Raw genomic sequence first — 11,705 nt, 5'->3', positions numbered from 1 at the left:
TACATCATCACCATAATTACACTGTTTTGGCTGTAGGTCCGAGTCCGTATTGGACAGCTTCTGGGTCCGGACCGGGGCCGCGGTCAGCCTGTGCTATAGATGCTATGTACCTATGCTGTAGATGATCATATAGACTCACTATAGGATGTTACAGATAAACTAATCAGCTTTATGTTCATGTATGCAGTCACTCACATGAGGACTTCAGGGGGCAGCACGGAGAGACGTGTAACGCTCAGTTGGGCTTTAAACGAAGAAGACGTGCTGTCCAATCGGTTTATCGCTATCGAGGCGAGCGAATCAGAGAGCTGGTTGTTGTGTAGTCGGGTTGTTGCCATGTCCGCCTTTTCCTTTGCGGGTGTGTTTATGTAGCTTTTAGACGATGTTTTATTCCGCCGTTGCCCTGTGTTTTAACTGTAACTCTACATACAGACTGTAGGAGTTTGTGCTGCTGCATTTTAGCACGTTTTGTGTTGTTACACTGCGATATTTAAGGAACCGATTTTACGTGGATTTTCACACAAAGACTTGGCAACCTGGACGTGTTAAAGTGAGCGTTTGTGTTCCAGAGCGAGCGAGCGAGCGAGCGCGCGCGTGTGTAAGTTTGTTGTTCCTCAGCACTTTGTGTACGGATTGTTGTGTATAAAATGTTCATGATGTGACATTAAACAGCCGGAGGTGTTGTTTACAAACGGGAACACACGCTGAGCACGGGCTAGCTGAGTCTGATATGCTAACAGCTAACATGCTAACAGCTAGCTACAGAAACAGCGTTAGTTCTAACGGACGTGTCACAGAGCACGAGCTCATTATAGTCTGGAATCATTCACATGAAGTTAATGTAGCTCCAGGAGACATATTTCATGTTTAAATACAAATGTTTTAATGTGAAACCAACAACATTCAGGTGAAAAACAAGTACAAATGATTCAAGGGGAGGAAAAAAAACTACACATCTTTTACTGATGGGTCATGTGACTTTAGTGAGAAGGAACCAATCAAATTCAAGCTCGTGCTAATACTTAAATCACCTGTAAACACGTGGTGAAACGTGTGAAGCATGGTGGTGGGAGCACTACACTGAGTGACACTGAACAGCTTCAGTACCAGTCTGTATGGCACCTTCAGGCGTCTCTGACAGGTACATTTCACCTCCCAGCAGCGAAAGCGACCCGAGACACAGATCCCGAGTCAACGAAGGCACGACTTCAGAAGATGATGATCTCGAGTCGGAGCACGGATCTGAATCCTGTGTAAAATCTGAGGAGTGTTTTGATGTGGGCTGCGTACAGGAGATCCCCTCAGTGTAGGAGCTTTATACAGGAAATAAAAGTGTAGAATGTTGAGTGCTGTATTAGTCCAGGGGTATACTAATGCAACCAGATTACTGTACAGATGTGTCAACCTTTTATATCCACTGTGTCCAAGGGCGCGTCCTGGGTAAAGGATTGTGATCTGTGCTGCGTTTTAATCCACAGCAGATAAATTGTTTTTTATTCTCTGATGTGCAGGTATGAAACGGCTGGAGAAACAAAACCAGGCCTCTTGATGTCACTATAATTCCTACATTCTCCACTGTATGCCTGAATATCGACAGCTGCCCTCCTCAAGGGTAATTAACCACCTGATGATACATTTACACACATCATATCCCATCAGAAGCAGTCGGGCCTTGTTGTGTGTCTGTCTTTCACACAGTAAGTTAATCGTCCGTGTAACTGAAGGCTTTTTTTCTTGTGGATGTGGATCAGAGATATTAACTGTGAAACCCTTTGATCTCAGACTCTTACTAGCTCCTGTCATTGATGGCAGCTGTTACAAAGGTGATAGAGAGCATCGTAATCCTCGACGATGACGATGTGGAGGAGCCTTCATCGTCGTCATCTTCTTCCACACATCCTCGGACGTCGAAGCTCCCGCAGCCACCGCCCACACACATCCCTGTGTCTCCTTTCGCTTCTGCCAGGAAGGAGATCCATGTGCTGAAACTGGAGAACGAGAAGCTCTTTGGCGAGGTGTGTGTGTGTGTGTGTGTAACAAATAAATATAGATGTTAAATACTGTATATACATGGCTAATATTAAATCAGATGTTCTGGAATGGATTTGTTCCTGGACCACAGAGCTTTACAGGACCTTAAATTCGAGACTTTAGTTTCAGCTTGTCTTCTTCTCTGACGATCTAAAATCCACATGGTGAAGTGAATTGGATTAATTCATATTGATTCCTCAAATTCTGGATGGTGAATTATAAGTTTGTTCAGGATCTGGGAGCATCGCACATTTTCAACATTCTGTCCTCTTATTCTTTCTAATCCTCCCTCATAAAGTGTCTCTCTTTATTCTCGCTCAGTTTGTGGATCACTGTGTCGAACACACGCGAGAGCACCCAGAGGTCTTGGACTTCCTGAAGACAAAATATTCCAAGTCCTCCCCTGACTTCCTGTTGTCTGTGGAGTTCCGGAACGCCGTGGGTCGCTGCCTGACCCGAGCCCAGAACCAACCTACCAAAACCTTTGTTTACATCAATGAGCTCTGTACCATACTGAAACAACACTCCTCCAAACGGAGGGTCACTATTCAGTCGCACAACGCCAAAAAGCAGGAGAAAACCAAGCGCCGAGTCCAGGAAGGAAATCCGAGTGCAGAGGTGAAGGATGAAGATGAAGCTGCCTCCAGGCAGAAAGAAGTCGGGGAAGAGGAAAGAAAAACTAAACGAGCCTCCAGGAGACAGGTAGAGGTTCATCTGCAGTGCCCAGGCTATGTGTGTGCGTGTGCATGCATATGTGCGCGTGCGTGTGTGTGGCGTGTCATTTTGGTGCTACTGATTTGAGAGAGCCTTGAGAATCTCAATCTCTCTCTCTCTCTCTCTCTCTCTCTCTCTCTCTCTCTCTCTCTCTCTCTCAGATAGCATACCTGGAGAACTTGCTGAAGGTTCACAGTGATGAAATCAAACGGCTGCAGGAGAGAGATCTGAGTTTGGATGATCTGGAGAAGGAAGACTCGAGCTACATCCAGGAGCATAAACTCAAACGCAGAGTAAGTCTCTCAGGATCCTCTGGAGAAATTTCCACATGTGGCCATAAAGCTGGTCCTGTGTATGTGTATGTGTATGTATGTATGTATATATATATATATATATATATATATATATATATATATATATATATATATATATATATATATATATATATATATATATATATATATATAGTGTGTATATATGTGTGTGTGTATAACACCAGCTATATCACCATAAACCGATGTAATAATAGGTTATAGTTATAATATAGTTGTACTGTCCCAACGCTGTCACTGTGTAGTTATTTTAATATTGATCTACGTTGTATAAAATATATGACCACATGAACAAGATGTATTCTCTCTTTCCAGCTGAACAAAACACTCAGCTTTGTGGTGCACTTTATTTTACTCAGTTTAAATCTAACCTGCCGATTAACATCCAGTCAGAAAAGACAGCGCTTTGTCTAATTGTGTTGTGACACAAGTGACAGGAGGTGTACGCAGTGTACCTGTGTAACAGAACACTAACGTGTTCACTTCATTTTTCATCCCATAAAATCTGGTTCCCTTCAGTTTGAGCTCATGGTGGAGGAATAAGATCCGTCTATACAATGCACATCAGTTCTAATGAAGGAACTGGAGCTAGTGATTTGTCCACTGAGGCTCGATGTATTCTCTCTCCCCTTTTACCTCTGACTCTGTTAGCTGTCACGTTGTACAAATGATTCAGTGAGTGAATGTAAGAGAAAAGAAACCTTTTGCATCACAGATCTCTGATCAGTTTATTATCCAGTGTTGGGAGCAGAGTTGAGGTGAAATTGTCTGCACATTTACGTTGCATAAAAACTGTTCTTCTGACAGAAGAGTAATCTGTACGTGTACCGTTACTGTAACCTCCTGCTGTGACTGAACTGCTGTTTCAGTTGATGAAGATCTATGATAAACTGTGTGAGCTGAAGAACTGCAGCACTCTCACGGGCAGAGTCATCGAGCAGAGGATTCGCTACAACGGCACTCGATACCCAGAGCTCAACAGGAAGGTATGTACAGACCCTACAGTATGTTGTTGTTTTGTTCTCTGTATACTGAAGTTATTTGAGTTTGCTGAGTCGGTGTACAGAAAAGTCTGTGGGTGATTCATTATTTTATGTAAAACACATGATGATAAAATGCCCAAATGTTACGCAGATGTTTCGCCAACCTGCAGGGAGGCCAAAGCTTGTCTGTTCAGGTAAAGCCTACATCTCTCCCATCTCTGTTTTTGCCACACTTTTCCTCACACTTGCTTTAGATTGAGCGATTCCTAAACAACCCTGAGGTCCAGCAGAACCCTCCGGATTACATGGACGTCCTGCAGGTGGTGAAACGCGCCAATGAGCGCCACCAACTGATGCTGAGCCGTAAGCTGGAGTCGCAGATTGCGCAGGATGCGTTCCGTGAGACAGGCAGCAGGCTGCAGGAGAGACGCCACCTGGACATGGTCTACAACTTTGGCTCTCACCTGACGGACGCCTACAAACCCAGTAATCTATCACTGAGTTCATGTTTGACGCACAGTGAAACATACTTTTACTGGTTTTGTGTTTTACTCACAGGTGTGCTGTGTTCCTGTTTGTTCTAGCCGCAGATCCTGCCCTCACCAACCACCTGTTAGCCCAGAAGCTGCGCTCCAACAGAGAGGTGGCTCTCAGCTCCCTAGAGGAGGTCATCAACAAATACGCCCACATACAAGATGACACCGAGGAGGAGGAGAGGAGAAAACGTCTGGGGAAGGAGAAACAGAAAAAAGAGGTGAAAAGGGTTATCAATGGGATGGGAACAAGTGACAAGTTTCCAGGCTGGGCTTCTACTGTACACTAAAATAGCAGAGACGCACCGAAAAGCATGAAGAAAGATCTGAGAGAAGAACCAAACTTTTACTTCTTTCACATTTTTTAACTTGCCTGTAAATGGCTCGGTTGGACAAGACAAGATCAGACAGTTTGTGTTTTCCCTAAATAAAGCACTAACCATGTTCTGTTTGGCACACAGAGCGAACAGCAGGAGACCGTGAAAACTGAGAACGGTGAGAGGAGTGGGGAGGAACATGAAAATGACCAGGAGGCAGAAGAGGATGAAGCAGCAGAAGAAGAAGAGGAGGAGGATGAAGAGGAGGAGGAAGACAATGATTCTTCAGATCCTGATATTGAGGAGGAGATCCAGGCCAGTGCAGCACAAGTCAGACCAGGTGTGACCTTTAATTAAAACGCAGTCCTTACAGCACAGAAACCTGTCATTGTGTAGGTGTCGCTATACACAGCTCTGTTCCTGAGGCTTTACAGCTCCACAAAATGGATCAGACTCTTTTTATTGTCTCATTTCATTTGCTGCTGATTGAAACTTTAATTTATTATGGCAGAATAAACCTACTAATTAATTTATGAACTATTTCAGATGAGGAAGAGGAGGAGGAGGAGGAGGAGCATCTGAGTGTGATTGATGACATTGTGCAGCCCAGCAGTGAGGGCTCGTGTCTGTCAGTTAAATCACCTGGCTGTGGAGATGCAGGAGAAAGTGCTGATGAGGTCCCACAGTTAGACAGCAGGACACATGGCAGCACTACTACAGAAAAACATTCTAGTGACAGTTCCTCCTTGTCGTCAGTGAGCCACAGTCACTCAGGTGTCCTGAAACCTCCATCTGGAGATGACGAGCTACTCGTTTCTAACAGCTGCCCCATAGCTGACTCCAACATCAGCCAAACCACGGAGATTCCCGAGATTCCTGACTACTGCATCAGCACCATCTCCATTCTGCCTGAGGTGACTAACGAGACGTGTAACAACAAGAAGAGGAAACGGGAGTCAAAGGAGAACCACGTCGTCCAAAATGGCAACATCAGACAGAGCGAAGTGAGGTATGGACTCCAGAGAAAAAGAAAAGTAGTCACTTAGTAGCATTGGCTCTAAAAACATAAATTGAGTGAAAAAAATAAAACGGAGGTGAAGCCTCAAGGATTTCAAAGGAAAATACACACTTCTGTGGATGTACCATGTAGTGTAACGTCACCGAAACTCGGTGTATATGTTGTGTTTAGTGACCGTGACGTCTCTCCAGATGTGAAAGTGACCTGTAGCCCTGTGCTGGTGGACTCCACCCGGGCAGACACACCCACTCAGGATCTGGTCAGCAGCTCTCGCTCTACACCACCCCCTAAAAAACACAAGGTGTGTGAGAGAGAGAGCGTGCGTGTGTGAGAGAGAGAGAGAGCGTGCGTGTGTGAGAGAGAGAGAGAGCGTGCGTGTGTGAGAGAGAGAGAGAGAGAGCGTGCGTGTGTGAGAGAGAGAGCGTGCGTGCGTGAGAGAGAGAGAGAGCGTGCGTGAGAGAGAGAGAGAGCGTGCGTGCGTGAGAGAGAGAGCGTGCGTGCGTGAGAGAGAGAGCGTGCGTGCGTGAGAGAGAGAGCGTGCGTGCGTGAGAGAGAGAGCGTGCGTGCGTGAGAGAGAGAGCGTGCGTGCGTGAGAGAGAGAGCGTGCGTGCGTGAGAGAGAGAGCGTGCGTGCGTGAGAGAGAGAGCGTGCGTGCGTGAGAGAGAGAGCGTGCGTGAGAGAGAGAGCGTGCGTGCGTGAGAGAGAGAGCGTGCGTGCGTGAGAGAGAGAGCGTGCGTGCGTGAGAGAGAGAGCGTGCGTGCGTGAGAGAGAGAGCGTGCGTGCGTGAGAGAGAGAGCGTGCGTGCGTGAGAGAGAGAGCGTGCGTGCGTGAGAGAGAGAGCGTGCGTGCGTGAGAGAGAGAGCGTGCGTGCGTGAGAGAGAGAGCGTGCGTGCGTGAGAGAGAGAGCGTGCGTGCGTGAGAGAGAGAGCGTGCGTGCGTGAGAGAGAGAGCGTGCGTGCGTGAGAGAGAGAGCGTGCGTGCGTGAGAGAGAGAGCGTGCGTGCGTGAGAGAGAGAGCGTGCGTGCGTGAGAGAGAGAGCGTGCGTGCGTGAGAGAGAGCGTGCGTGCGTGAGAGAGAGAGCGTGCGTGCGTGAGAGAGAGAGCGTGCGTGCGTGAGAGAGAGAGCGTGCGTGCGTGAGAGAGAGAGCGTGCGTGCGTGAGAGAGAGCGTGCGTGCGTGAGAGAGAGAGCGTGCGTGCGTGAGAGAGAGAGCGTGCGTGCGTGAGAGAGAGCGTGCGTGCGTGAGAGAGAGAGCGTGCGTGCGTGAGAGAGAGAGCGTGCGTGCGTGAGAGAGAGAGCGTGCGTGCGTGAGAGAGAGCGTGCGTGCGTGAGAGAGAGAGCGTGCGTGCGTGAGAGAGAGAGCGTGCGTGCGTGAGAGAGAGAGCGTGCGTGCGTGAGAGAGAGAGCGTGCGTGCGTGAGAGAGAGAGCGTGCGTGCGTGAGAGAGAGAGCGTGCGTGCGTGAGAGAGAGAGCGTGCGTGCGTGAGAGAGAGCGTGCGTGCGTGAGAGAGAGCGCGTGCGTGCGTGAGAGAGAGCGCGTGCGTGCGTGAGAGAGAGAGCGTGCGTGCGTGAGAGAGAGAGCGTGCGTGCGTGAGAGAGAGAGCGTGCGTGCGTGAGAGAGAGAGCGTGCGTGCGTGAGAGAGAGAGCGTGCGTGCGTGAGAGAGAGAGCGTGCGTGCGTGAGAGAGAGAGCGTGCGTGCGTGAGAGAGAGAGCGTGCGTGCGTGAGAGAGAGAGCGTGCGTGCGTGAGAGAGAGAGCGTGCGTGCGTGAGAGAGAGAGCGTGCGTGCGTGAGAGAGAGTGCGTGCGTGAGAGAGAGAGAGTGCGTGCGTGAGAGAGAGTGCGTGCGTGAGAGAGAGAGCGTGCGTGCGTGAGAGAGCGTGCGTGCGTGAGAGAGCGTGCGTGCGTGAGAGAGCGTGCGTGCGTGAGAGAGCGTGCGTGCGTGAGAGAGCGTGCGTGCGTGAGAGAGCGTGCGTGCGTGAGAGAGCGTGCGTGCGTGAGAGAGCGTGCGTGCGTGAGAGAGCGTGCGTGCGTGAGAGAGAGAGCGTGCGTGCGTGAGAGAGAGCGTGCGTGCGTGAGAGAGAGAGCGTGCGTGCGTGAGAGAGCGTGCGTGCGTGCGTGAGAGAGAGCGTGCGTGCGTGAGAGAGAGCGTGCGTGCGTGCGAGAGAGAGCGTGCGTGCGTGCGAGAGAGAGCGTGCGTGCGAGAGAGAGCGTGCGTGCGTGCGAGAGAGAGCGTGCGTGCGTGCGAGAGAGAGCGTGCGTGCGTGCGAGAGAGAGCGTGCGTGCGAGAGAGAGCGCGCGTGCGTGCGTGCGAGAGAGAGCGCGCGTGCGTGCGTGCGAGAGAGAGCGCGCGTGCGTGCGAGAGAGATCGCGCGTGCGTGCGTGCGTGCGAGAGAGAGCGCGTGCGTGCGAGAGAGAGAGCGCGCGCGTGCGTGCGAGAGAGAGAGCGCGCGCGTGCGTGCGAGAGAGAGAGCGCGCGTGCGTGCGAGAGAGAGAGCGCGCGCGTGCGTGCGAGAGAGAGAGCGCGCGCGTGCGTGCGAGAGAGAGAGCGCGCGCGTGCGTGCGAGAGAGAGAGCGCGCGCGTGCGTGCGAGAGAGAGAGCGCGCGCGTGCGTGCGAGAGAGAGAGCGCGCGCGTGCGTGCGAGAGAGAGAGCGCGCGCGTGCGTGCGAGAGAGCGCGCGCGCGTGCGTGCGAGAGAGAGCGCGTGCGTGCGTGCGAGAGAGAGAGCGCGTGCGTGCGAGAGAGAGAGCGCGCGTGCGTGCGAGAGAGAGCGCGCGCGTGCGTGCGAGAGAGAGAGCGCGCGCGTGCGTGCGAGAGAGAGAGCGCGCGCGTGCGAGAGAGAGAGCGTGCGTGCGAGCGAGAGAGAGAGCGCGTGCGAGAGAGAGAGCGCGTGCGAGAGAGAGAGCGCGTGCGTGCGAGAGAGAGCGCGTGCGTGCGAGAGAGAGCGCGTGCGTGCGAGAGAGAGAGCGCGTGCGAGAGAGAGAGCGCGTGCGTGCGTGCGAGAGAGAGAGCGCGTGCGTGCGTGCGAGAGAGAGAGCGCGTGCGTGCGTGCGAGAGAGAGAGCGCGTGCGTGCGTGCGAGAGAGAGAGCGCGTGCAAGTGCGAGAGAGAGAGCGTGCGTGCAAGTGCGAGAGAGAGAGCGTGCGTGCAAGTGCGAGAGAGAGAGCGTGCGTGCAAGTGCGAGAGAGCGCGTACGGGCGCGTGCCTGCGAGAGAGAGAGCGCGTGCGTGCCTGCGAGAGAGAGAGAGAGAGAGCGCGCGTGCGAGAGAGAGAGAGCGAGCGCGTGCACACATGTATGTAATCTCATCTCACCATCAGTTCCTGTTCTTCTTATCTGTGAGATTTGTGAAAGTAAGATGTGATTAAATGCATTTGTTCCATTTGGCAGGTGAACGTTGCGACCCAGTGTGACCCAGATGAGGTGATTGTTCTCTCTGATTCAGACTGAACTGACTGCAGTGCTGTGGGAAGCCATTTCTCTTTTCCAACCTCATTGCTTCAAATCTACAGGTGCACGTCCTGGTCCACGTCCACTTCTGTGTGTCAGATGGCATTTTGAAGTGAGAATTCAGGCTGACTAAAGAAACTCTTTTGTATTAAGTCATATTGTTGCTACACAGTTAGCTTTTAAATGAACACCGCTAGCTGCACTGCCCGTCTGGCTCAGCTATACAATTTCAGGGTATCTTAATGTTTGTTTGTTTTTTGTCTATAGAATTTGAATATTCATTTTTTGAAATCTGATAAAAGTTTGGTCTTTATACCTGTGTAATTAAAGTTAATTAAACAGCAAAGGCCTAATTTATTTTTCTGTTGAGTTCCCTTACAAACTCAATAAAAACCTATTTTTGTGTACATTTAGTAGGGTGTTTATTAAAATACATGTCCTGAGTGCTGTGAAAACCATCAGCAGGTCAGTGAAGTGTCTACCATAAAAAAGTAACCTGTGATTGTATGTATGGGGAAACTAATATACAAGCTGCATTGATTTTCATGACTGGTTGTAGTTTTGTTCATAGCCTTCTATAATCGGATCCTCCTCCTCATCCTCCACCTCCTACAGTCCAGGACTCCTGTGTAAAAGAGACTTTGCCCAGTGTAGTTTTAGTTTCATCTGTTCTACACTGACACGTTTCTGTATGAAACTGGAGACAGATTTGACTTTACCCCACCATCTTAGAGTCCCGATATGACACACAACTTCATATTGTTCACACTGAACACTACATTTCATTTACAAATGCAGGACAACAAACATTTATGATGGATTTTTATCTCCAATTTTCCAAAAGTAATTTGAACACCTGATGAGATCCTCAGTCCCAGCTGAAGAGACGCAGCCCCAGTGCTTGATGCTGCCACCGTCGTGCTTCATCAAGCATCAAGTCATTTCTGTTAGAATTTCACACAGAAACCTTTACCGTGACCACATCATATAATGAGTTGAACCTTGTGGTTTGGGGTGATTTACAGATGTTTTTTTTTTACACATCTAGACACAAATCTGAACATTTTCAATGACTCAAAACACCAGTTTACAGTTAATTCTGTACAAGTTAAATAATACTGTTTACCTTACAGATCGATACACAAATCGGGACCAGCACCTACAGAGACTACGACAGAAACTTTGTAGAATAGAATCTTTATCACTGATCACTCTTAAGACGTTCCAAACCCCAGTCTGAAGCCACTGTAAAAGCCACTGAAAAAAAGCCACTGACTTCTAAATTGAAAATCATGCGAAACACTCAGAAGACAAACCTGAAGGACTGTGTGTCAAAGATTTTCTGCTTTAATAAAAAACTAAACCATGAAAGTTCAAAGAAACCAGTTTTAAAAGTTAATAAATCAGCTTGGCCAAATAAAATACTAACCCAAAATTAAGAAACCTAAACTTTCCCAGCTTTTCAACCCTACAGAGTTTTAATCATTTCTATAAATCACACAACAAACCACAAACCACTGAGGAGCACGAGAAGAAACGAGAGTAAAAACATTCCACATTCAGATAAATACTGAAATTCAAGAGAATCCAGATGTCCTATATTGTATTGTCCTATATTTATATTGTAAAGCTAAGAGAATCCAGATGAAGGTATGATGGTGAACGTGGTCTTGTGAGGTGGAGAGTATTGTAGATTGTGTGTTTCGTGAGGAGGTTGTGTTTGTAGGCTGTGATGCAGGTTGGAATTTTGGGTTTTCAGCAGCTCTATTTGTAGGTCCAGCTGATTGAAGACTTTCCTCAGAATGATGATTGGCCCCCAAGGTGAAGGGGTGTGTCTTGTCTCAGTAGCTGACAGGTTTCGGGAGTTTTTCTAGCCTTGTCTCACCTACCTTGACTTGACTTGTCTTGACTTGGTCTGGTGCTTCTAGTTTTTCTCATTATTGCTTCTCTCATTACATTTTTTGTTTAGTTGTTTTAATAAAACTCCACCTGAACTTACATCCACCTTCTTCACGCTGTACAATGATGATACATGATTGGTTTGGGGAAAGCAGTTACAAAGAAGACTATGGGGCTTTAAATAATCATCAGAATCATTTTGTAAATGATATTTTAATTCGGAAAGGAATAGTTTTGAGTATTCTTCATTATAACAACTGAATCCCAACAAAATAAGCAGACTAACTTTCTTCCTTAGTGAAAATGTATTAATTTCCACCCATATACAGTGAAAGCTGGTTTATTTTTGATGTCCATAACTCTGTGTTCTGAGGGTAATTTTGTTCAAAATATGTATGCTTGGTTTCATAGTGACGTTTTAAATTGCAACTTTTGA

At 48.5% G+C, this 11,705-nt stretch overlaps 1 protein-coding gene across 2 annotated transcripts; it reads left to right on the top strand.

Annotated features, from left to right (window-relative positions):
- Positions 1-313: 313 nt before the first annotated feature.
- daxx (death-domain associated protein) lies at positions 314-9,777 on the top strand. Of its 2 annotated transcripts, none has more exons than XM_060865967.1 (12): positions 314-598; positions 1,512-1,612; positions 1,783-2,015; positions 2,353-2,733; positions 2,907-3,038; positions 3,947-4,063; positions 4,315-4,546; positions 4,645-4,814; positions 5,055-5,250; positions 5,457-5,919; positions 6,100-6,229; positions 9,311-9,777. In XM_060865967.1, exons 3-12 carry the CDS (start codon positions 1,806-1,808, stop codon positions 9,368-9,370), a joined length of 2,091 nt encoding a protein of 696 aa, XP_060721950.1. In that variant the 5' UTR covers positions 314-598; positions 1,512-1,612; positions 1,783-1,805; the 3' UTR covers positions 9,371-9,777. The 2 variants fall into 2 exon arrangements, with proteins under 2 accessions (XP_060721950.1, XP_060721951.1); XM_060865968.1 differs by having other exon boundaries at positions 1,512-1,697.
- Positions 9,778-11,705: the final 1,928 nt, after the last annotated feature.

This window comes from Tachysurus vachellii, chromosome 3, assembly GCF_030014155.1.
Source record: "Tachysurus vachellii isolate PV-2020 chromosome 3, HZAU_Pvac_v1, whole genome shotgun sequence".
Lineage (NCBI taxonomy): Eukaryota > Metazoa > Chordata > Actinopteri > Siluriformes > Bagridae > Tachysurus > Tachysurus vachellii.
The sequence above is the reverse complement of the archived record's forward strand: the minus strand, read 5'-3'. Positions and strand labels throughout refer to the sequence as shown.

What these genes read in the sequence shown, in the direction of transcription:
- daxx (XM_060865967.1), top strand. Translation starts at nt 1,806, where the DNA reads ATGGCAGCTGTTACAAAGGTGATAGAGAGCATCGTAATCCTCGACGAT. An exon ending in ACCCAGAGCTCAACAGGAAG is followed by an intron (nt 4,064 to 4,314) that starts GTATGTACAGAC and finishes CACTTGCTTTAG; the next exon opens with ATTGAGCGATTCCTAAACAA. An exon ending in GACGGACGCCTACAAACCCA is followed by an intron (nt 4,547 to 4,644) that starts GTAATCTATCAC and finishes TGTTTGTTCTAG; the next exon opens with CCGCAGATCCTGCCCTCACC.